Source organism: Vigna unguiculata, chromosome 9 (genome assembly GCF_004118075.2).
Source record: "Vigna unguiculata cultivar IT97K-499-35 chromosome 9, ASM411807v1, whole genome shotgun sequence".
NCBI classification, from domain to species: domain Eukaryota; kingdom Viridiplantae; phylum Streptophyta; class Magnoliopsida; order Fabales; family Fabaceae; genus Vigna; species Vigna unguiculata.
This window is the reverse complement of record NC_040287.1, coordinates 35,952,177-35,978,421: the sequence shown is the minus strand read 5'-3', so window position 1 is coordinate 35,978,421 and position 26,245 is coordinate 35,952,177. Positions and strand designations below refer to the sequence as shown.

The following is a 26,245-nucleotide window of genomic DNA, read 5'->3' as shown; positions in this document are numbered from 1 at the left end:
GACCAATGTTTCTCTTTGACCAAATGAGAGAATGCTGTGGAGAGAGGTGTTAAATGGTCCAATCTCATGCATTTTTATTTCTGCAAGCAATGCAATGATTCACACCATTCACACATTGCTAATAAATTTTACCAGAGGAATTAAAAAAAACGTGTTAAAACATTTTTTAAAAGTAACTGTTGCATAATTTTTTAATTTACTTATATAAAATTTTACATATTTTAAATTATTTTATTTTTTTATCATTTAATTAATTATTGAAAAAATAATCATTATATTATATATATAATTTTCTATCACAACTCGCAAATTTCTCACTGTCACACAATATTTTTCTCTTAATAGACCAACACCATGCTCATCTCTTCTAATCCTATTTTATCGAATTCCAGTTTTGTCCCCGGTTCCATTTCCAAGCGTCGTTGCGCATCTCAACCTTCTTCTCCGTTCCTTTGTTTCTCTTATCCCTCAGGTACTCTTCTCTTTCCCCCATACTATTTTTCTCCAGCTCCTTTTGCTAAAATTTCATCACCTCAATTTCCGACCATCCAATCTACTCAGCAAATTTTCGTTTTCCGCTACATAGATTCGACGCAGTTTTTCTACGTGACGATTAACGCCCTTTCAATTTTCTTCAATTCCATTTGATTTGTTCCTTTTCGTTAGTAATAATAAATCGAATTTGAACTCGCTTTTGGTTGAGACTGTGGTATGTTCCACGTTCCACGAGGCTTGGAGCGTAAGCTTGGTTGTGCACCGTTCTCTGTTGCGAATGTACGAACCTTCTTTTGTGGATTTATGTTTAATGTAATGTAATTTTTTTAGGAGCAAATTCTTTTAAGCATTTTTGCCTATTTATGGAGCTGTTCCTGTCTTGTTCAAGAGGACAAGATGTTGTCGGAAGCCTTACGATTCATTCCTTTTAAGCTGAACCAGAAAGCAGATCTGCTTTAGTGATAAATGATAACTTCATCAGTTACATGTTATTTTTGGCTTTTCTTCAATGTCACGCAGATATGGATACTGCTGCTGGTCAAATTCTTTACCCATTGCACCGCTGTAAAACTCTTCACCTGGTTCGTTGCAACTTTACCCTTCAACAGTTTTTTGGTTAGAAGTTGTTTTGCCCTATGTAATCAGTTTATTTTTCATTGTGTGTGAAATGAATCCCAAAGTTTAACTAAATCGAGATACTTCCTTTACTCCCCGTTTATATGTCCCTTCCCAGAACATTTGTTATCTCTTCACGAATAACGAAGTTCCATTAAACTGCTTTAGCTTTAAATATATGATAAGAGTAATTTTGGAACAACAACACGACTTGTTGGCAAATTTATTGTTTTTTAACTAATTGAACTAATTTTCTCAAAGGGTGTGAATTAGTTGAAAGGGTCCAATAAAATAGGGTCGGAGGGTGCACGTTGCACTCACTGTTATTATCTACCTATCTGTTTCTCATTGAAATTTTAAAATATGCTATGTTGTTTGAAAGTAGGAATAGTTGGAAGTGCTTAACATTTAGCTAATGTGAGTCAAATTTCACTAACTACATATTTTAGGGTGTTCCTTCCTCTTAGTGATTTTTGGAAAGTTGAAATTTGGAGGTTCAATTCAGATTATGATAGGATATAAATCCTAGAATTAAGGGGAGAATAATTCAGGATTAAATCAATTCATGATATGTTGTTTTTTAGGAGTACGCTAGTATTATTCCTTTTCTATTTATATCTTGTAGGTTATTGACTTGAAAGTATGGGAGTAATACTTCACTCTCTTCTTACCTACATGGTATCTAGAGCTTTAGGGCTCCCATCCTTAAACAATTAGGTTGCCTAGTTGAGCCCCAGTTCATTCCATCCGAATAGTGGCAGGGCAGTGGTTTGGTGGACTTGGATAATGAGCATCATCGACCAACAACAAAATTTCTTTCTAAGAACTCTTCAAATTACCAGTCATCAACTGAATATAAAAAACCAAACTTTACATTTGGTGGTTGATGATAAGGTGAAAGAAACTTGGCTATTTGAGTGGGGAGGTGCATCCACCAGCAGCTATGAATCCAAAATACAAGCAACGATGCTTTGAATAATTCATAGTCATTGCCTACTTGATCAACTCCATGGATCTAGCAGCAGGAAAATTGTTTGTTTTTTTCTTAAAATAGTGGAATCTAAACCTACTTCAACTTCACAAAACCAACTTATATAGTGATATTTACAGTCACTTATATATTATGATTTGACCTTATCTTTAGTTGATGTGAGCTCTTCAACATCTTCTCTTTTCTACATTCTCTTTTCTCAAGACTGAACTTTTTGAGTGAGACTAGAGAGGACCTAATAGCAGGTGACACAAGACTTGACAAACTTGACTAGCACTGACTCTGATACTATCATAATAAAACTGGTTTATAAAGTGAAGTTTGCACCTACTTGTATAGTATATTTGATTTTATATTTAGTTGATGTAGACTTTCCAATAGTTTTCTTGCCACAACCTCTCATGATTGGGAAGTCATCAAGGAAATCTGTTTTGTTATGGATAGCCATTCACATTTATTTGAATTTACATGTTGTATGTGGAAGATGCAACACGGTGAGCACAATATAACAACCTATTATAATGCCATAATGATTGTTTTAGGAGGGGTTGGATTTATTTTATGATGACCAATGAGAGGGTTCAAATGACAAGGTTTGCGTGATACCACTGAAGATGGTTTTGATTTAACTCGGGTTTCATAATGATATCCCATCTCAAGAATCACCAGAATCAATGAAACCAAATAATTTAATTGTGAAAATTGCTGAATTGTGTAATTCTCAAATGCCATCTTAAAATGAAAATGCCGAAACTACACAAATGTTTGAAACAATATAGAGGTCTTGTTTACTTGGGATATTCAAGCATAAGAAAAGATAGGCTCCATTCAACAACATTGCAAAGAGTTTATGCAAATGTTGGATCATGAAGTTTTTGATGATCCTTTAGAAGTTCCTAAGATTGATGATTCAAGTATTTTTGTGTAAACTCTACTCCATCTTCTCATTGCTGTTAGGAAAGGTATTAGGTATTTTACAAAACATCCTTGGTCTTTCAAAGTATGTATCTCTTGTAATAATTTGTCTACTTCGTGCCTGGTGTAAAGAACACCTTCTTTACACCAGGCACGAAGTAGACAAATTATTACAAGAGATACATACTTTACACCAGGCACGAGTATGTATCTCTTGATGATTCAAGTATTTTTGTGTAAACTCTACTCCATCTTCTCATAGCTGTTAGGAAAGGTATTAGGTATTTTACAAAACATCCTTGGTCTTTCAAAGTATGTATCTCTTGTAATAATTTGTCTACTTCGTGCCTGGTGTAAAGAACACCTTCTTGAATGGAGAATTGGGAGAAGAAGGGTATATGTAGCCTCCACCTATTTTCTCGAGATGCTTGGAACAAAGGTATGCAAACAAAATCGGTTATTATACAGACATAAGACATCTCCCCAACGGCATTGTTAGAAAGATTCATAAAGTTGTTAAAGGACAAGGGTATGATTGTCTATATAGATGGAACAATTGTAAGTATGGATGATTTTGAAGATATGAGCATATTGAAACAAAGGCTAGCCAAAGATTTAGAACAACTTCTCCAAATGGAAGTCTCAATATAAAAGAAGGGTATCATAGTATCACAAACAAAAATACATTCTTGATCTCTTGATAGAAAATGAGAAATAGAGGATCTAAGCCTTCATATACACCTATAGTGGTCGATGCTATGCTTAGAGAAGTCACATATGGTTGTGCCAGTTGGCACATTGAGATACAAAAGGCTTGTTGGGAAATTAATTTACTTATTACACACCCATTCAGACAATGTTTTTGTTGTGAGCATGGTAACTCAATTTTTGAATTGCTCTTGTGAGTTATATCTTGAAGCAAGTTATAAAATTCTTTGCTATCTGAAAGGAAAACCAAGAAATGACAAGTTGTATACTAGTGTTGATTGGTTATGATCAATTATAGATTAGGGGTCTACATTTGGATATTGCACATTTCTGTGGGTAATTTGGTTACATGGAGGAGCAATAAGCAAAGTTCTATTGCTAGAAGTATTGTTGAGTATGAATTTAGATCAATAACTCAAGAAATCTGTGAAGTTTTGTGGCTCGAGTCTTAGAAGAACTTGGAAGCCTGTTTATTTTTCCATGAAGTTGTATTGTGATAACAAGACAACAATCAACATTGTTCACAATCCTATTCTACATGATCGAATGGAACAAGTGGAGATATTGTTCCAGCTGCACAACAGATAGCAGATATTGTGACCGAAGGGCTTTTGAGGTAGGCTTTTGAACTAGGAGCTAGGAAATTGGGTATGATTGATATATTTTCTACAACTTAAGGAGAAGTATCAATAAATTAGGAAGGTTGAAATTCGGGCGTTAAATTCATATTATGATTGGAAATAAATTCCTAGAATTAAGGGGAGAGCAAATTAGGATTATATGGATCCCTAATATTTTGTACTTTTAGGAATGGAATGCTATTATTCCATTTCTATTTTTGTGCTATAGATCATTGATGTGAAAGTATGAAAATAAAACTTCATTCTCTTCTTACCTACTCTTCCTTTTGTGCTGTGTTCTGGTGTTGAAAAGATCATTTGTTTATGTTTAAGTGTATTACGGTCTTCTCCAATCTTGTATTCAGGTTAGACATGCCCAAGGATTTCACAATGTAGAAGGTGAAAAGAACTTTGAAGCGTACAAGTCTTATGATCTTTTTGATGCAAGCCTGACCCCTCTCGGCTGGAAACAGGTAATTGTTAATCAACTGGTGTTATTTTAGGACAAATCTTGATGCATTTTTGCACTATAAAAAAAATATAGTTCTAGGCTTTCCTATAGGGATTGGTACTTGAGTTAACTGTTATGTTTTGACATCATTATAATCTCTTCCTCATAATTTATCACGAGATAATGTGTTAATTATAATTTCATATTTGTAATTTTTTCTCCTTGTGATCATCTCACCAATATTTTGTAATTTTAACGTCATGTGTAATACTTGTGGCTCCATGACAGGTTGAAAATCTGAGAGGACATGTTAAGGCTAGCGGTCTTTCCAAAACAATTGAACTAGTTATTGTTTCTCCCTTATTAAGGTATATCCACATTGTAATTTAAAATTATTCTTAAGACTTTTTGTCAATATTTAATACCCATTTTACTCTCTCATGTTAAGATCGTTTTTGGTTCTCACCAAGGTCTTCAAGATTTCTTGAAATATACCAGATAGCCTGATAAGGATACTTGTAGATGATGTGACATGTGAGTAAAGAAAACATCTTGAAAATAATAGGGTGCATGCAAACATGTTTACAAATTAGTCTAGACTCAGATAATCATGTATAAAATAACCAAATTGGATATGATATTTTAAAATTATAATGTTTTACTGATTGATGAAGATATGATGCAGCTGTGAAGTTTCAACGAAATATAACTCTTGGTCGAAATCCTACGGAGCACAAGTTTATTAATAGAATGTCCAATGTCAACTTTAATCTTTGAATGATACAATGTCAGTTAATCTGTTCTATTATTTGTGTATATATGTATATATATGGGTGTACCTGTGTCTGTATCAGTTTCTTATATCTCTAACATCTAATTATTGTAGTGTTTTTCAAATATGAGGGCACTATGCGTATTAGCAAAATGGCTTCTAATTTATTTTTTATTCCGAGAAAGCTGGAAAAACTGGAAACATTTGTGAACAGTTTATTCCAGTTTTATATTTATTATGTGGTATCTTGATTTGGAGTGTCCTTTTAGTATCGCATGAAAATTATTTAAATGTAGTCAAGTGAAGTTGTACTGGCATTTTCACTGAAGAAATGTTTTTGCGTATTATTAAACATACAAAATTTTAAGGTGTAGTGATTATCCTATGTTTATTGCTAATCATGGCATTGCAGGACCATGCAAACAGCAGTGGGAGTTTTTGGTGGTGAAGCATGTACCGATGAGACTAGTGTACCTCCACTAATGAACGCCGGTGTGGGAGACAGTGATCGGCCTGCAATTTCCAGTCTCAATGCTCCACCATTTTTAGCAGTGGAGCTTTGCCGAGAACACTTGGTATGTAATGATGATGACAGTTTTGTAACTTTGGGATTTGAGAGTTTGGGCAAAAAATCACTTGTACCTTTGTTTGCTTTCAACATTTTGTTAGTTACTATATCTTACTTATTTTCTCCCAAGCTTCAAGAGGATACAGAACCAGTAATTAGGAAGTACCTGATGAATTACTGAAATTACATGTTTGCCGTGTCCATTACCCTTCTGGAACTTGTTTCCTTGCTTATTTAGGAAACTGATGCCAGGTCTTATTGTTTGTTAGCTGTTTCATGTTTGTTTGGTTATTGAATAAAATACAAATATGTCAACTTCTTGAACAGCTTCTGTACGGTGTACTTTCCTGTTCCAACTTTGGCTCTTTTGTTTTATTTTAACCAATTTCCCAATTCTTTTTGATAGTAAGGGTTAAGAAGTTGATTTTAAACCTAATTCAATCCATAAAACCGATTTGTAAGGGGAGGTTTGCACTCACTTATATACTTTGAATTGTCCTATCTTTAGTCAATGTAGGATCTTTCAACACACCCTCTTATGCTGAAGTATATACATCTCGAGCGTGGGACATTAATGGATGGCCCAATAGTGGTCCGATAGTGGGTGGAACAATATGTCCAACAAACAACAAATTTCTCTAGGATACCTCACCTTATAATCCGATTTTGTGGGGTTGAGTTAGGCTTAAAGTTAACTTCTTAATATGGTATCAAAGCCAAGTTAGAGCCTATCCTAGTAAAATTTATTGTTTGTTGGACATATTGTTCCACTTGTTATTCGGCCACTAGCGGAACACTCATTAATGTCAAGTCCTACGCTTAAGATGTATATACCTTGGCGTGAGAGAGTGTGTTGTAAGTCCCACTTAGGTCAATTAGAGTATATATGTGGGTGCAAACCTCATCTTACACACGGGTTTTGTAGGGTTAAGTTAGGCTTAAATCCATTTTTTAACAGTAAGTTTGTTTATTCATGCATGAGATGTGTGTTGGGTTGTTGGCTCCTCTACATTGATTTATGTTTTGACTGTGTAATTTTAAAATGAATCTGATTGGATATTTGGCATAGAAGTTACTGGTCTTATAGCCACTAGCTAGTGACTAGATTGGATTATGATGAGCAGCCAAAATTTTAAAATTGAGCAATAATTGTGTTTACCCCTTCGTTGCTGTTGTTAATGTCATTTGGCATTTAATTTCAACAATTGTCTTCATCATCTATTTTTTATTCTGGGAAATTCAGGGGGTGCATCCTTGTGATAAGAGAAGAAGCATCACTGACTACCGAAATATGTTTCCAGCAATTGATTTTTCATTGGTAGGTAATCTGTTATGATAAGCTCATGTATGGGCTAGAGCTACGACAGTTTGTTCGGATCCATAGTTGCTAGAATATAATCAAGTTTAATTTGATGGGATTCCTGCGTGTAAATTACGTCAGATAGAAAATGATGAAGACATTCTGTGGAAACCTGACATAAGAGAGAAGAATGAAGAAGTTGCTGCCAGGGGACTTAAATTTTTGGAATGGTCAGTGTGATTAAACAATTTATATTTCACATCAATGAGTATTCATATTCAACAAGAGCAGTCTTATTGAAGACAGGCAGGGAGAGCTAAAGAGAAAAATAACCTTGATTGTATTGAATTTAAATGTTCTTATATTACTAGAATTGAGGTCTAAACTGAAATTTTTAATTGGCTGGACTGTGTTGACATTTTGGCCATGTTGCACTTAAGTGTGCTGTTGTTGCATGACATCTGAAGCACATGCTTTCAACTGGAAATTTGATTTTTTTTGAGTATTTTCTTGTTGGTGCAGGCTGTGGACAAGAAAAGAAAAGGAAATAGCTGTTGTTACCCACAGCGGTTTTCTGTTTCACTCCTTGAGTGCTTTTGGAAATGATTGTCATCCAACAGTGAAGAGTGAAATCTGTACACAGTAAGTATTCATCTGAAAACATATTGGCCTGTCTCTTTTATGAACACCATAGGGTTGAGATATGTGGTGAGTATTAAATGACCAATTTGAATCCTAACACCACTTAAGTTTTACTTTTATCAGACAGTGTGTGTATATCGTTTTCATTAATTTACATGACAACTCTATTGGTTGAGTATAGAAGTGTATAATTCATGTCCTTCTCCGACAACCTAAGAAGCACAAATACTTTTACATAGTAATTGTGTTGAACTGTGCTAGATATATATACCATCGAGACTTCAAATATTTTTAATTACAATTTTAAACTTATATACTAATATTTGATTAGAATACTAATAAATAATTTTTGTTGTGTTTTTCTATGTTTTAATGACTTCTATTTTTTTTAAATATAAACTCTAGTGATTTTAAGTTTTTTGTTTTGTTAGGTGAGTTCTCTGAATGATGTTTATTTGGTAATGATATTCACTTCTGACAAAAAAAAAAAAAAACTTCGAAAATAAAAAGCGGAAGACAAAGAAATTACACTTGAGGGATATTCATACTCGTTGTTTTAATCTTTTATTTGATGTTCCCCTTAAAATTGAAGCTGGAAACTAGTTTGTACAAAAATCTGTTTGAGAAACCCATCTCTGAATTTTTCAAATGCCAATCTTTAAGAGAATATATAACTTTTTAGCAAATAGTTTTCTTGGAGCCTTAGTTGTATCAAACTTTCATGGTGCTAATTAGTTGATGTTGGGTGTCTCTTTTGTACATACAGCTTTGCTAATTGTGAGCTACGTTCAATGGTTGTGGTTGATAAAGGGTGAGCATTTTGTTTGCAGAATAACTTACAATTTGGCTTTTTACAGAAAATTCACGTAAGAATCTCATTTTCCATTTTGCAGTATGATTGGTTCAGATGAATCATCAACCAACTATTCTGGCAAAATTCCATATGGCCTTGACCTTCCTAGTGATGTTGCTGACGAGAACCATACAGGAAACGGAAACTGATAGTTCTTGTTGCTCTGTTATAGGGTGGAATATCTTTGTTTTCATGATTTGCATTTATAGGTTTCTTCAATGCTAAAATCACAAATCTTACCAACTCTTTTTTGATGGAAAGATATTTGTTGACAATTATCACTCAATTTTAGCATTCGTTGATGGATATCAATCTTTCATGTGTTAACTTTGGATATTAAAGGTTGCCCCTGAAACTCTCCATTAATTCTTAGGCCTTTATGATTCTAGATGAGTTAAAACATTATCAAATTCTTCTAACTTATTTGCGTGGAATGAATTTTCCTATTATTACAATTTTAATTGTGTTTAGAATAAATTTAAAAACAAGTGCTTATATTTATTTGATTTAATTAAAAATCTCATAAATTTTGTATTTTTAATTGTTTTTATTATATTCAGAATTTTATATTTATATTTAATTTTTCGTTGATTAGTTTTTTATTAATATGGTAACATATTTTACTTGTTTTTAAGGTGTTATCTTACTTATTTTTAGAAGTTTTAAAATATGATATTTTTAGTTAATATAATAAGATATTGTAGTTATTGCAAAATAATGAATAATTTTTATTCTTTTAGTTAAAAATATATTATCTTATTTGTAGGTGTTATTTTATTTGTTTTTAAGAATCGAAAAATGAGATTTTTTAACTAATATAATAAATATTGTAATCACTATAAAATAATAATAATTTTTGTTTCGAACTTGTGAGCATCTCGTCTCATGCCCAGAAATTAAGCAGATAAATAAATTAAGACGTTATGTTCAGAAAAGATTTATTCATTCATTGCACATGGATGTTTCGAGTATATCATAACATTATGTGTCAAAAGGCTTATAAACATTAAACCAACTATTGTTCAAAGAATGCAAAAGAAATTTAATGATTACCAATAACAACTCAATAACCAACATTATATTCTGAATCTTAAAGAACATGTGACCGGTACATTGCAATATCAACAAAAGGAAAAAGATAAAAAACCTAAATAGCATATACTAACCCTAATTAATTAGAAGAAATTATCACATTCACTTCCAACAGTTTCAACAATTCAATCTTCACATTCACCGCCAGGGATGGGTATAAAACTCTCTCTATATATACCACAATGTAGGAGATAAAAATGGATGCTATGTTGCTTCCCAAATGTAATCTCACCTTTCTTATTGATTTTCACTAACTTGTTTTTGTGAAAGAATGCCAAAATTTCCTCCTTTTCTGTGAAGCATACGGGGAAAATGCGATTCAGAAAAAATGTAAAATCGGAGAGAAAAACAAATGTTTTGGTCCAAACTGTCTCTTCTTTGTAATTTTTCATCGACCATATTTCAAACGGTGAAGCATGCTTATGCACCACCAAGCACAAAGGAAAATGTTCCACTACCTTCAAAAAGTACACGTCGGATCCTACCGGAAGGATGGCTAAATATTCCGGCAATGGAATCTCCGATAATCTTTTTTCCCTCACATCAAATGCAATAACGACATGTCTAAGCCCATCAGCACACTTAAGAATCCAGTAGATAGCTCCATTCCAGAATTGTCCATGTTTCGTCTTAAGCTTACATGTGGAATACGGAAGAGCACACTCAACACAAGTCCAACAGTTCGTTCTCAAACAGAAATAACGAATCATCCCATTATTGTTCTTTCTTAAGGTTACAGTGACCAGCACAATGTCATCATCCACTGGGTCATATCCCATTCCAGATACATCATGTGTAGGACAAGCGCCACGGTGAATTTCTTTATGCATACCAGTTGATGGATTCCACAACACAAAATCAAAATCATAATAATATCGCAAACATGTTAAGAGGAGACATTCCCATTCTAAGAGAAGAAATCCCCTACAAGAACCTACCACGCATAAACTTGAAGGAATATTAAAACCGGACACTGACACTGCATGCCATGAATCTTCACAAAATACTGATTCTATGTCTACACAATACGCTTCAACGGAACCATTAACTAGATTCAAAAGCTTGTAGGTGGGTGCAACTGCAGCGTCAAAATGTCTTCTTGCAAATTGGGGATCGGAGATTACAGAGAACCATGACTTGGATAAGTATTTGAGACGTAACACAGATTTCGTGGGTAGCTTCAGCAGAATTTCTATTATCAAGTCCTCGTGTACAAAAGGAGGAGAATCAGTCTTCATCTTCTCACTCGTTTTGTCACTCATCTTCGTCTTATTCCTTTTTTTCTGCCACCAGCCCTCACCTTTGTTAGTATTAGATTCACCACTCTTATGGTGAAACATATGTATATATATGAGAAAGGTAGTTTTTTTTTTCTTTTTTCTTTTTCAAATTTATATCTTAATAATCTATAATATATATCAGTATGAGGATATTGTTTTATTTCTTTTTTAAATAATTTTAACAATATTGATATAATAATCTTAATCAACCTTAATTATTTGTTAGAATCGTTACATAATGTATAATGTGCTCTAAATTAACATTTAAATTCTAATTAAGATTCGATGAAATATCTATCTATATTAATAAGAAAACTATCTTTATTATAATATACTATATCCAGATTTAAAATTAATCTCTCAATAAAAACGATATGGGAAGGGAAACATTATAATAAAATTATATTAATTTATAAATCATAAATAATATATATATATATATATATATATATATATATATATATATATATATATATATATATATATATATATCCAGACTGAAAGTTAATCTCAATAAAAATGATATGGTAAGGGAAAAGTTATAATAAAATTATAAATTAATTTTATATTAATTTATAAATCATAAACAATATAATATTGAAAATCATTATCAAATTCTTATGATTTATTTGCGTGGAATGGATTTCCCTAAGTTACAATTTTAGTCGTGTTTAAGAATAAATTCAAAATCAGTGAATAAATCCTTATATTTATTTTATTTAATTAAAATTCTCATAAACTTTGTATTTTTAATAAAGTTTTTATTATATTCACACAAAAAAAATTACTTAATTTTTCGTTGATTAGTTTTTTTTATTAATACGGTAATATATTTGATATCTTGTTGTTAGGTGTTATGTTGTTTTGAGATTTTTTAGTTAAGATAATAAAATATTATAATTATCATAATGTATATATAATTTATATTATTTTAATTAAAATTATATTATCTTAGTGTTATCTTTGTTTCCATGACTTGAAAAGTACGAAATGTTTTAGTTAATATTATAAGATATTTGTAGTTAGTAAAATAATATATAGTTTTTATTTTTTTAATTGAAAACATATGAAATAACGATATCGTGACGTGTATGAACAGTTTTCATATTAATATACATTGAATTGAAAATATTTAAATTTATAAGGTAACTGAAATTTAATTAAAATTTATTTATTTTATTTGAAATTAAATTTTAGATATGAGTAAAATCTGAGAAATAGTAAACTAAGGCTACATAAGCTCACTAACTATAAAGATTATTTATTTAACTTTTCAATATTATTTAAAAAAGTATAAATAATATTCTTATTATTTATATAATATAACTTTTATTTATTTGAATTAAAATTAAAGATTAGTACAAATGATGGAAAACAAAGAATACTATTACTTAGTTTGATAGAGATGATCTCTCACTTCTAAGAAAATATTTGTGGTGGGAATATGATGCAACAAACAAGGCCCCTTCAAAACCATACCCAATGCTCAGAAATTATGCAGGTAAATAAACTAAGATGTTGAAAATGATTTATTCTTTCATTCATTGCAAATGGATGTTTCGAATATATCATAAAATCATGTGCCAAAAGGCTTATAAACATTAAACCAACTATGTGCAAAAGAAATTTATTCGTTACTAGACAATGTTGGCCACTGCATTAACAAATATCAGCAAAAGGAAAAGGATAAAGAAGCTAAATAAAATAGCATATACTAACCCTAATTATTTATAGAGAAATTATCGCATTGTTCTATATGAATTCTTATTTTTTGTTGTTCATCTTCACTTAATTTCTCCTGAGTTGCTGGGAAGTGATAAAAAACTCTCTCTATACATATCACAACTTAGGATATCAGATATGCTATGCATCCAATATCTAAGCTTCCCTTTCTTATTGATTTTCACTAACCTGTTGCTGTTACTCAATGCCAAGATTTCTCCATTTTTAGTGAAGCATGTGGGAAAAATAAGATTCACAAGATCTCTAGAATTGAAAAGAAAAACAAATGTTTTGGTCCAAAAAGTCTCTTGTTTGTATTCTTTCATCGACCATATTTCAATTCGTAGATTCTGGTTACACGATTCCAAGCACAAATACAGATATTCTCCCATTACCTTCAAATGGTATATGTCAGATTCCATTTGAATAATGGCTAAATGATCTGGTAATAGAATCTCCAATAATCTTTTTTCCCTCACATCAAATGCAATAACGACACTTCTAAGCCTATTTGCAGAAGCAACAATCCAGTAGAGAGCCCCATTCCAGAACTGTCCATGTCTGAGATTGCATCCAAAGTAAGGTCGAGCATAAGAAATACCACACTCAACAGAACTCCAACAATTTTTTCTCAAGGAGAAATAACGAACCAGTGTATTATTATACCTCCCACCCTTTAGGGTTACGGTCACCACCACAATGTCATCATCCACTGGGTCATAACCCATTCCACATAGATCATATTGAACACAAGTGTTTCGGAGGATTTGTTTCTGAATACCCGTAGACGGATTCCACACCACAAAATTCTGGAAATAAATTTGTAAGAGAAGAAATCCTCTACAAGAACCTGCCACGGATAAACTTGAAGGAACACTGAAATTGGACACTGCATGCCAGGAATCTGCACAAAGCGCTGATTCTATGTCTACACAATAAGCTTCATCGGAACCCTTAACTAGATTTAAAAGCTTGTAGGTGGGTGCAACTGCAGCATCAAAATGTCTTCTTGCAAATTGGGGATCAGAGATTCGAGAGAACCATTTCTTGGATAAGCATTTGAAACGCAACACAGATTTCGTGAGTAGCTTCAACAGAATTTCTTCCATCAACTCCTCGTGTATGAAAGGAGGAGAATTAGTCTTCATCTTCTCACTTTTTCTGTCACCAGTCTTCGTCTTCTTCCTTTCACTGCCACCGAATTTATAAATCATGAACGATATAATATTGAAAATAAAACATAATTAAATGTCTCGTAAACTTTGTATTTAAGTTTTTATTACATTCAGAATTTTATTTTTATATTTAACTTTTTGTTGATTAGTTTTTTCATTGATATAATAATATCTTACTTGACTTTTAGAAGTTTAAAAATATAAGATTTTTTAGTTAATATAATAAGATATTGTAATTATTATAAAATAATGAATATTTTTTATTGTTTTAGTTAAAATCTTACTTGTTTGTAGGTATTATTTTATTTTCTTTTAAGAATTGAAAAATATGATATTTTTTAATTAATATAATAAATTATTGTAATCATTGTAAAATAATAAATAATTTTTATTTCTTTAATTAAAAATATATTAAATAACAAAAAAAATAATTAAAAATATATATTTTAATTAAATTTATAAGTTAATTAAAATTATGTATTTTATTTAAAATTAAATTTTAGATATGATTCTGACCAAAATTAATTAAGGTTAGACAAAGGAATTAAGCTAACTATAAAATTTATATCCTATTATTCATATAACATAATATTTTTTATTTATTTGAATAAAATTGAAGATTACTACGATGATGAAAGCAAAGAATATTATGATGTACAAATACGATACGTGTATCAAATATGATACATATTTAATATATCTATACGTTTATTTTGAAAATAACAGATACAACACATGATGTATGCATATTAGAAAGTATTCAATAATTGTAAAAAATATGATAAATACATTATTGATATCGTGTGAATTCAAATTAAAATCATATATATCAAAGTTGTCAACATAAAAAGTTATAAATTATTGTCATGATAAAAGTATTACTCATTTATAAATTAGATACTTCATGAATATGTATTGGTAAGGTAAAATATCCTAAAATATCATATACGGACACATGTCGGACAATTAAAGTATCGATGCATCATAGACTATTAATTTTAGTTTAATATAACATTTTTTAAATCTAAAAATGTTTTAACAATAATTAAATTAGAATTGCATACTGACAATAAGATGCAATGCAACAAACAATCCAAGGCCGAACCGTTGAAAACCATACCCATGTATTCAGAATTAATTGGAAAACATTTAGTCATTGATTGCAAAGAGATCTTTCGGGTATATGTACATAATAACATTACGTGCCAAAAGCTTATAAAGCTTAAACTAACTATTGTGCAGAAGAAATTTAATGATGGGCATTAACAAACAATAACCAACATTATATTCTGAATTTTAAAGAACATTTGGCCAAGCCAAGTACATCGGCAATATCAGCAAAAGAAAAAAATAAATAAAGAAATTAAATAGAATACACTAACCCTAATTACCTGAAGAAAGTATCACATCAATTGTTCTATCTGGATACTCACTAACAGTTCCAACAAATCAATCTTCAGGCTCAGCCTCATCACCAGGAAGTGGTAGAAAACTCTCTCTATACATAACACAACGTAAGAAATGAAGTCTACTGTTATTTTGGTTCCCATATCTAAGCTTACCTTTCTCGTCGATTTTCACTAACGTGTTGTTGTTACAAAATGCCAAAATTTCCCCATTTTCTGTGAAGCATACGGGGAAAATAAGATTCAGAGAAGGTCTAAAATAGAAGGAAAAATCAAATGTTTTGGTCCAAACAGTTTCTTGTTTGCATTCTTTCACTGACCATATTTCAATCAGTTGATACGGGTGGTTACGCACCACCAAGCACAAATACAGATATTCTCCCATTACCTTCAAATGGTATATGTCAGATCCATTTGGAAGATTGGCTAAGTGATGAGGCAATGTAATCTCTAATAATCTTTTCTCCCTCACATCAAATGCAATCATTACATTTCTAAGATCATCAGCAGACTTAACAATCCAGTAGAGAGTCTCATTCCATAACTGTCCATGTCTGAGTTCGGCTCCAAAATAAGGTGCAACATAAGAAACATCATACTTAACAGAAGTCCAACAATTATTCCTCAAAGAGAAATAACGAAGCAACATATGATTACCATCATGAATTCTTAGGATTATAGTGACCAGCACAATGTCATCATCCACTGGATCATATCCCATTCCAGATAGATGATGTCGAGTCCATGTGCCACGTTTCTGGTGAATTTCTTTCTGTACACCAGTTAACGGATTCCACAACACAAAATCATGCAACAAATATTGTAGGAGAACAAATCCCCTGCAGGAGCCTGCCACGGATATGCAGTTTACATACCAATGAAAGCCACTAATATTGGACACTGCATGCCACGAATCATCATCACAAAGTGCTGATTCTTTGTCTGCACAATAAACTGCACAATCCTTAACTATATTTAAAAGCTTGTAGGTGGGTGCAACTGCAGCGTCAAAATGTCTTCTTGCAAATTCAGGATCGGATATTAGAGAGAACCATGACTTTGATAAGCCTTTGAAACTTAACACAGATTTGGTGGGTAGCTTCAACAGAATTTCTTTCACCAAGTCCTCGTTAACGTCTACAGAAAGAGGGGAATCAATCTTCGTCTTCTTTCGTTTGCTGTCACCAGTTTTCATCTTTGTTATGCTTTTCTCAACTGCAGAACTATGGCTCTTTAGAAAGGTAGTTTTTTTCTTTTCAAATTAACTTTATATCAATGAGATATTGTTTTCTTTCTGCTTTAGGTCAATTTTAATATAATAATCTTAATCAATTCTACTTTTTTTGACAGGATTTTTATATGATGTACCGTAAGTTAACATTTAAATTCCAGTTAAGATTTCTTGAAATATCTATCTTAATAAGAAAAATATTCTCTATATAATATACTATATCCATATTTAAAATTAATATGTGAATAAAAACCATATGTGAAATTAATAATTACAATAAAATTATAAATTACTTTTATATTAATTTATGAACCATAAATAATATAATATTGAAAATTAAACTCATGCATTTCCTTTATTATTTTTGTAACCAATAACAAAATATCTATTAAATACTCTCAAACTGTCATTTATATTATTATATTTAATTGCTAATAATAGCTTTAAGACTATATATCTTAACTTTAAATTGAACTTTTATGAATTTTTGAACCGAACTATACAAATAAAATGGTATTAATTTGGAGAAAGGAACAAAATTACTTAATTTTACTACGGTTGAAACAGAATTAAATAAAAAAGGATAAATATATAGAGAAACTGAATATAAAACGAAGATATTTGATGCTATCATTATTACGTGTACTAACTTTGACATATAGAACTACTAGTGTCACGTGGACGAGCCTAACACATGAATAATAATAATAAAAAATAAAAAAAACTATGAGCGGCATATAACATATATTTATAATTTTTATTAGCTTCAAAAATATTTTACGTAAATACATAAGCAAATTCTTGAGAGATCTTTGACATTGTGATAGTTTGTAACGATGTTTTATGTGATGATATTTAAGTATTTAAACAGAGAAAATGCAGATAATAGATAATAAAAAAATAGAATTTTAGAGACTCAATTGAAAAGTTTTAAAATTTCAATGACTCAATAAATTACAAAAATTTAATAAGCACTAAACTGGAAATTTTCTAATTTATTAGAGATCCAAAACATAATTAAGCCTGAATTATTTTATTCTTTAGATTTTTTAATTGTTTTTTAATGTAATTAATTCTTTTAACAAAAAAAATACTTATATTAAAATTATAAAAATATTTATTTTATAATTAATTTTTATGAATTCATTTTTATAAATTTCATAATGTATTTATATTTATAATAATAATAATAATAATAATAATAATAAAATAAAAGTGAAGGCATATATATTTTCACTAGTACTGTAAAATAATATAGTTTAGTTAGTTATTAATGATAGAATATTAGTTTCTTATAATTTTTTAAGAAAATATGTTAACATCTTAAAAATTATAAATACTTAACAATTTAATATACTAATATTTTAATCATATTTCTCTATATTTTAATATAATATGTTAATATCTTAAAAATTATAAATACTTAACAATTTAATATACTAATATTTTAATCATATTTCTCTATATTTTAATATAAATTACTAACATATATTATTTTATATTGTTGAAATAGGTCGAACGTGATTGTATTTTGTTTAATATAATTTTGTGTATTTTTAGATTAGAAAATTACATGTCCTTTTAATGAATAGAACACAACTTAATGTTTTAACTTATAGAACATAACTTAATGTTTTACCTTATTTATTTTTTATTCTCCTTACACTTGAAAGTCAAAACTAGTTCATTAGTATTCAAAACCGTCATTTCTTACTCTCAAAAAAATTTTGAAAATTTTTAATCTCCCCTTATTTAAGAAAAATGAGAAACATAAATACCAATATTTCAATGCCTATGAAATTCAAAATTCCAATTTAAACCTCTTTAAATGTATAGATATCCCATTTCAGATATCTCTAACCATACAAAAATTTAAATGTAAAGTTCAGTTTAATCTCTTTAAAACTTGTAATGTGAAATCACTACACCACGAACCTAAATTGACATTTGAGGGCATGTCAATCTTTTAGGCATGTCAACATTCACTCTATAAAAGTTATGCAGGAGAATTGACCAGTCTCTATTTCTAAAACAAAAGATAAAACTTTTCCATTTAATTATATTTAACATATTCAAGCAAACTAATTTGAAATGTTTCTTAATAGAACTTGCAACTTATAATTTTATAACCCTTAGAACTGAGTCAAGTTCTGAGTTGATAACATATGAAGAGCGTCACAACCCCCCTATTGACCTTACTTAGATGCCGATAAATAATTATTTTTCAAATCTGCCGATGTATGATTTCCAAGTGTAAATTGTTGTCAGCCACTGTGCAATTTTGTAAAGTAACACAAAATCCTAGAATAAAACCCTCAACCTTTCAGAAAGAATAGCACAAAACCAACTAACACAGATAAGAGAAGGATAAGACCGGCGACGACAACATTAATGTGACCGGGCTTCACACTTTTACTATTTGAACTCTCTCCTCCACCATCAACTTTGCTCTTGCCTTCCATGACATGAATTTCTGAATTGGAGGGCACTGCCAGGTCAAAGAAAGATTTAGTTTTGAAAGATAGAACTTCTTTTTCTGGCTCCAAAATTGTAGAGACATCCATTGGAGCTTTCATGGATAATAACTCCATGCAGTGGTCCTTAAAAACCTAAGGAATGATAATCACAAGTCAGGACTAATATTTAAAAAATAGTAGTAAGAAAGAAGAAATAAAAATAAAAGATCAAGTTCATAATAAATGACACGTAACGTCATTATCATATTACTTTGCCTTCCGCAATTATGGTGTTATCGGAACACTAAATCATGTAATGTAATGCATGCTCCTCAATTCAAGCCGTACACAAATACATGCATTCTTTATTTGCACTGCAACAGATTATACTTTGATTGATTAGATTATTGTTGAAGGTATGACCCAAGTGCTCGAATCGAGGTATGACCTGGTGCTTTATTTCTGACAGAAGTATTCTAGAATCAATAAATTATTGATATTGTCAAGACAACAATGTCTCTTTATGCACATGTTTAAGGATCAGTTCAAAATTCTTAAACAAATACATCTTTTTCTGCAACAATACCATGATGCAAAACAGAGAATAGCTGCTCTTCAAACAAAATCACGCATGGAAACAAATTTAGACACCAGATCTATTATTTCCGTACAGAAATGGAACATACCTCGACAGTCTCAGAAGGTTGCAAATAATCACACACATAAACCCCTGCTAACCAAGGTGCAAAGACTCTTTTAGGAAATGGAAGACTACATCCTTTTCTGCCAAAAAAACATATAATACGCTTAATTAATCAAACAAACCAGAGCACAGTAAGCCAAAATAACAAAAATGCATCAATTTAATCTGTGTATTGACATGATTATCACTTTTAGATGTTTATGGCGGCAAAATCTAGAATGTGATTTTCCGATTATACACATTTAGGTCATAGATTTACTCTATGTATGCATCAACATAAACTTTATAATGAATATACAAAAAATGCTGATCGACGATTCATTTAAGTGTCAATGTGGCATAAAATCCCTTAAGACAGCATACATCTACCCTCCCCAGACCCCCACAAGACAGAAGCTTCATGCACTGGATCACTGCTTTCACTGCGAGTGTTTGAAACAACCCAACATAAATGATTGATCCCACAGTGTAATAAAATGAACTTAACAAGAGAACTCCAGTGAGTAAGAATCAGGTATATGTATACAAAAAGCAATAACCTTGTAAGATGACATCACATCAGGAAGAAGCACAAGCAAAATATTGTATATCAATGAGTACTGTACCATTCTTACAAGTTACCTACCTCAATGTGTGTAACACTAGTTGGGGAACAGGCTTTTCAACTGATATTTCATTGCTTGCTTCATCATGATTGTTACCAGAGTCAGCGTCTACCTCATCACAGATTATATCCAATCTACTTTGCAGACTCTTGATAATATCTCCCTACACACAGAATTGTAATCCATGACAATACAAGACAAATCAGGAAAGTTGATGGTGGGGGAACTTTCATTTTCTTTATTACACACAAGAACTGGGGGATCAAGAAATCATATTTTAGGATAGGTAGATGTTTCCAAACAATTGTCAATTCTAAGACAACCCTTGAATAAAAGGACAAAAGTTTGACCATAAACTCATGAACAGAATGAATATATATATATATATATATATATATATATATATATATATATATATGTATGTATGTATAATTATTGACTCACCTTTATATCAGTGACGGCTTGTGATATTGGCTCTTTTGAATTTAGATATGCAAAAGAACATATCAAGCCACTAAATGAAAGAAGACCAACAACATCCCCTTGGCTGCATGCTTTACAAAATATTAACTGTCAATATTAGAAAATGAAGTTTTAAAACAACAGAATAACAACAACAATAATAATCAGAATATTTATATGAAAACGCAGCAGGCAAACATACCTTCAATAGATCTATTGTTCAGAAATGGTATAAGCAATTCGACTTCATGCACACCATCAGATGAATATGACTCGCTCTCAACAACCTAAAATAGAAATGAATTTCTTATAAATAATTAAATGATAAGGATTTTCTACAAATTGTAATCAAAAAATAGTTTGGGGTAATCAACCCAAAATACAAGCAGTACATGCCTATGAGCCTTTGACCCACATTTAAGAAAAACTATATTCTTTTTAACCTAACTGTCTCAACTCAAACCCATGAAGAGTTGGGTTCACTCATTTGTTTGAATTTTTTTTGACCCCTCTATGCTTATGTACTTGTCATGATCACATTTGAATTAGTTTTTTGGCTTGTTTGTTGAATCTTGAGCATGCCCCCACCCCATGGCTTTTCTACTTCTGTTAGTATGAAGGTAAACATGTTGTTATAATTTAAATATACTCTACATTCCATAATTGGTTTTCTAATACTCTACCACGGTTTCTGTCACTACAAACGAATCGGTATATCTCTAACAAATTGCATTGTTACTGTAACAGTTGTATTAAGAGAGCATGAAGATCAAACTTCATGGGCAGCACTGATGATACATTTGCCAAATAATATATCAGCTTAAGTATTGTAGTCAGGTTCTGGTTATGAATATCTTCAACATTTATTAACATAATTTGTTCTAGATACCACAGATCTAGTAACATACTATAAAAAAAAAAGTGAGTCAACAATCAATTTCTAAATCCTACATCATAACATATTCTTAAAAAGTTGATTTCAAGTTTATCAATCTCATAAGAGTCGTTTGAAATGTAAGGTTTACACTCACTTATATACTATAGTTTAATCATATCTCTAGTTGATGTAAGATCTTCAACACATCTCCTTATACCAAACCAAAGATTGGACATCTCAAGCGTGAGCCTAAATATTTGTATGTGGTATGATAGTGAGTGAGACGATAGCCCAATAAACCTTCTAGGATAAACTCTGCTACCATCTTAGAATGTGAATTTTAAGTCTAACTCAATCTCATAAAATACGTTTGGAAAATGAGATTTGCACTTATATATTATAATTTGACCATATTTCTTACTGTTGTAAATCCTCAACATAAATAATGAAGCAAATGAGAATACTTGTCCATAATCTAATTATAAAAGCTTTCATCTGACTTCAACATCAACAGTCTAGCAGAATACAGTTTCAGTATTTCACCAAGGAATTTTTAGGAGAGCAACATCAAAATGTTACATTAATTCAATGTCCAACTCAAACAAACTCTGATGCAGAAACTATCTTGAACCGTGTAATATTCAGTGCTGAGAGCCACTGTACCACAATGAAAACAATATTGTGGGAGGCAAACACAGTACAAGCAGCGAATTAAATTCTGCTACTTAAAGAAACTGGATTTTTTTCAACAAATTGGGACCCAAATTGCTTCTTACTTCTGAATAAAGTTCACCAAACATAAACAGTAACCGGAAATTAGAAGAAAGAGGCTGAAGAGAAAAACAGGTAATCGTGTAGTTACCAATTTACCGTCAATCAAGGCCTTTGCACCTGTAAGCTCTTTGGCATGAACAGATATCACATGACGAAGAATATCACTCAATGTCTGGAACTTCGATCCACTGTCACGTAAAATGGGTAACCTTGCAGGATATAACAGAATACATCATATCCAATTACTCAAATTACCAACAGATTCAGCCGATAATCTATGAATTGCACAAATTTCCAGGAAGTTACCTGATGTTGAAATTGTACATGCACTTGTACGTCTGTAGGGAAGTTAAGACCTTCCCCATTTTAAAATCACAAGGTCGCAAACTACTTGATGTAATATTCGAAGACAATGAACAGTTTCTACAACTCCACCTACACTAATAACAACATCTGAGCATCACATCATAAACTAAAATAATAATACAAAATGGAACAATTATTAGTATTAGGGTTACCTTCTAGGACTATAACAAATATGAAGAAGCAGTCTCTCATCCCAATCACCCTCCAAAACCGGCGCTGCGTCAGCAACACCCTTCACTGTCTACAAGACAACACATACATAGTTAATCACGAAGTCAAATACGATTGGATTAAGCAGTGATAATTGTTAACATACCTGGCAAAGCATTATGGTGGAATTCTTGAACGCGGCATCGCTGACCCAAACGTATAGGCCCACGACATTCATGCCACCGACGAGCATTCTAGAAACCTGGCGTGCATGTTCGGCGACCCAGTCCTTGTCGATGAACAGGGAAGAGGAATCGGCGGGCTCAGATTTGGATTTGGGCTTCGGACCCTTCTTCTTGTCAGGCTCGGTGAGAGCACAGGCGGGTTCACCGGAATCGTTGAGTGGGGTGGGAACCAAATCGAAGAGGAAGGCCCGGCCCAAAGCGGAGCTGAACTTGCCAATTATAAGACCCACCTGAAAGTAAAATCGGAGTGGTAGTTAGTTAGATAGGTATTTGGGAGAGTGAGAGTGTGACGGAGATGCATTGGAGAATGTGCCTCAGATGGAAGTGCGGATTGGCTGAGACGATCCTCCGCCAATTTGAGTCGCGTTTCTTCTCCGATCACTGCTTTCGCCATTGCTGATTATTCAATTGCTACTGTCACTAACCAGTACAATATTTCATAAATCTGTAACACATGAATCACCAGTTCTATGCTTCAAATTCCGGTCACTTCAATCCTTGAACCCTAAACGGGTTGTCTTGTTTATGCCGGTTCAGACACTGTTTCCCCCTTTTGGTAAACCCTCCGATCCAATCAACTTCTGACGTGATGCATTTAACTGCTCCAGATTTTAAGAACTGCTGTGTGTATCATGAAGAATACATCTAAATATATATATATATATATATATATATATATATATATATATATATATATATATATATATATATATATAAAATAATATATAAAGAATTCTTTTTTGTGTCCACATTTTAAAATACCAATTTTACCCTTCAAATATAATAATTTATTAAATTTTTAAAAATTGACCGTTATTTTTTCAAGTTTTTTATAAAATCGGCTATTTCTACTTCTTCTTTATTTATCAATGATTATTCTTTTATTTGTTTTTATATATTTCACTTTATTTTTAATAAATATAATTTTAGTTTATATATTAACTTAATAACATTACAATATTATCACCTACTAATATAATATCACGTATATCTAAAAAATTATACATACAGACACGCGATAGTGCCTGTGTTTCTGCTAGTATATATATATATATTATGGATTATTAAATTTATAACATGAGGTTACATCTTTTGAGTAGTCAAAAAGATGGAAAATGGAAATCACACTTAAAATTGTAAGAAAAAATTGTAATTTAGTAGTCAAAAATTCATTTTCCTTTTTTAAATATATAAATTATAATTTTAAATTACAAATTTAACTTAAAATATAGATTAAATCATTGGTTTCCATTTTAGTAGGAAAATCTTAAATAGGTCATCTCCTTTTCTTTTATTCTTTTTTTTATCTCAATTAGTGTTTATTTTGAAAATTTTGTTGTAATTAGGTCATTTTTGTTAGCAGTAGTAGAGTTAACTATGTGCCACATCTTAGCATGCAGTTCTTTTTTCTTTTTTAATTTTCATTTCTTTTATAATTTTGTTTAAAAAAATAAATAAAAATTGTGATGTGTCAAGCTGATGGTGTGCCAGAGACAATGTGATGTGATAGTGCTAGTGTTACTATTGAATGTGAAATTTCTGAATTTAGTCATTGTCTTTGTTATTTTGTCTCACTCTTGGTCCCAAATTTTTTAAAACTGAAACAATTTCATCTTTATCTAAATTGAGACAAAATTTACCCGTTATCTAAATAACAAAATTAAATTTTTATTTTACATCGAACTTTATTTAAATATTATTTCAAATATTTATATATTAATAATTTATAGACAAATGTTAGAGTTGGTTTAAAAATAATAACTTTGTAAATTGAATTGTAAAATTTTAAATAAATATATTTATTTTAAATTGTTATAAAATTATTTTATAATTTTATATTTGAATTTAGGTTTAATTACTCTTTTGGTCCCTGTTTTTGTCTAAAAATGTCAAATTAATTCTTCAGTTTTTTTAAGTTTCAATTTGGTTTCGATTTGTAAAAAATCGGTGCAATTTGGTTCGTTTTATTAAATTTCTTGAAATGGATCAAAGACTTTTCATGAAAATTGAAATTATTAATAAGGATGATTTACTTTATTAATGTAATTAACATAATTATAATATCAATTTTGATAAAAAAATAATTGATTCGCTTTAAAAAAATTAACAAAAAAGGTCAAATTGCATTAATTTTTTAAAAAACCATGACCAAATTAAAACTTAAAACAACAGGATGACCAACTTGAAAATTTTGGACAAAATCAGAAATGAAAAGAGTAATTAAACCTTGAATAGTTAATATTTTAATATTCATTTTAATATGAAAAAATTAAAAATAAAATTTATATTTCTTTTTTAAATATTCATGAACATCTAAATATCCACAAATTTTAAAAAATTTATAAATATTTTTTAAACAAATATGAATAGCAACAAATTATTCTTTTATTATTGGTCGGATTGTAAATAAATATTATCTATACCTGACTCGGTATATTATCATCTCTACAAGAAAATTGCTTATTCATTAGACTATGGATGCCGGAAAGTTAACAAGAGGAGGTGCGGAGAGTACTTATCAATACAAAGAGATAAAGATAGGTACCAGTAATTCGATTGCTATATATAAAAGTTTATTGTATTTAATTTCAGATTTGGATGTGACAAATAATTAAATAAACAAGAAAAAAACGTATTCCGTAAAAACAATGTGTTCTTGTGAGAATGCATACAAAAATTTCTAAAGGGTGCTATTTATTTTTCAGTATGCTTTCTTTAGTTCATTATATATTTTAAAAAAAGTTTAAGAGTGTAATAATTATATTTTTATA

The 26,245-nt window shown here is 30.7% G+C and overlaps 5 protein-coding genes across 7 annotated transcripts; 1 reads left to right on the top strand and 4 right to left on the bottom strand.

Annotated features, from left to right (window-relative positions):
• The first annotated feature begins 319 nt into the window (after positions 1-319).
• On the top strand, positions 320-9,330 carry LOC114164564 (phosphoglycerate mutase-like protein 1). 3 transcript variants are annotated; one of them, XM_028049283.1, is made up of 11 exons: positions 394-472; positions 667-774; positions 1,015-1,076; positions 4,710-4,817; positions 5,084-5,163; positions 5,980-6,142; positions 7,379-7,453; positions 7,577-7,665; positions 7,958-8,077; positions 8,844-8,888; positions 8,971-9,330. In XM_028049283.1, the coding sequence occupies exons 3-11, from the start codon at positions 1,017-1,019 to the stop codon at positions 9,077-9,079; spliced, it is 849 nt and encodes a 282-aa protein (XP_027905084.1). In that variant the 5' UTR covers positions 394-472; positions 667-774; positions 1,015-1,016; the 3' UTR covers positions 9,080-9,330. The 3 variants fall into 3 exon arrangements, with proteins under 3 accessions (XP_027905083.1, XP_027905085.1, XP_027905084.1); XM_028049282.1 differs by lacking the exon at positions 667-774 and having other exon boundaries at positions 320-472; XM_028049284.1 differs by lacking the exons at positions 667-774; positions 1,015-1,076 and having other exon boundaries at positions 320-472.
• Positions 9,331-10,147: 817 nt separating this feature from the next.
• Positions 10,148-11,284, bottom strand: LOC114163696 (F-box protein CPR1-like). Its single transcript, XM_028047991.1, has one exon. It carries the CDS (start codon positions 11,282-11,284, stop codon positions 10,148-10,150), a length of 1,137 nt encoding a protein of 378 aa, XP_027903792.1.
• Positions 11,285-12,929: 1,645 nt separating this feature from the next.
• LOC114163695 (putative F-box protein At3g16210) lies at positions 12,930-14,238 on the bottom strand. The gene is made up of 3 exons (XM_028047990.1): positions 13,691-14,238; positions 13,420-13,585; positions 12,930-12,956 (listed from the first exon to the last, which is right to left on the bottom strand). Exons 1-3 carry the CDS (start codon positions 14,236-14,238, stop codon positions 12,930-12,932), a joined length of 741 nt encoding a protein of 246 aa, XP_027903791.1.
• A 1,410-nt stretch (positions 14,239-15,648) lies between these two features.
• LOC114163694 (F-box protein CPR1-like) lies at positions 15,649-16,800 on the bottom strand. The gene has a single exon (XM_028047989.1). It carries the CDS (start codon positions 16,798-16,800, stop codon positions 15,649-15,651), a length of 1,152 nt encoding a protein of 383 aa, XP_027903790.1.
• Positions 16,801-18,934: 2,134 nt separating this feature from the next.
• LOC114163061 (protein odr-4 homolog) lies at positions 18,935-24,106 on the bottom strand. The gene is made up of 10 exons (XM_028047123.1): positions 23,788-24,106; positions 23,396-23,704; positions 23,232-23,320; positions 23,020-23,148; positions 22,802-22,922; positions 21,265-21,349; positions 21,045-21,154; positions 20,621-20,763; positions 19,979-20,075; positions 18,935-19,445 (listed from the first exon to the last, which is right to left on the bottom strand). The coding sequence occupies exons 1-10, from the start codon at positions 23,866-23,868 to the stop codon at positions 19,152-19,154; spliced, it is 1,458 nt and encodes a 485-aa protein (XP_027902924.1). The 5' UTR covers positions 23,869-24,106; the 3' UTR covers positions 18,935-19,151.
• Between the last annotated feature and the right edge of the window lie 2,139 nt (positions 24,107-26,245).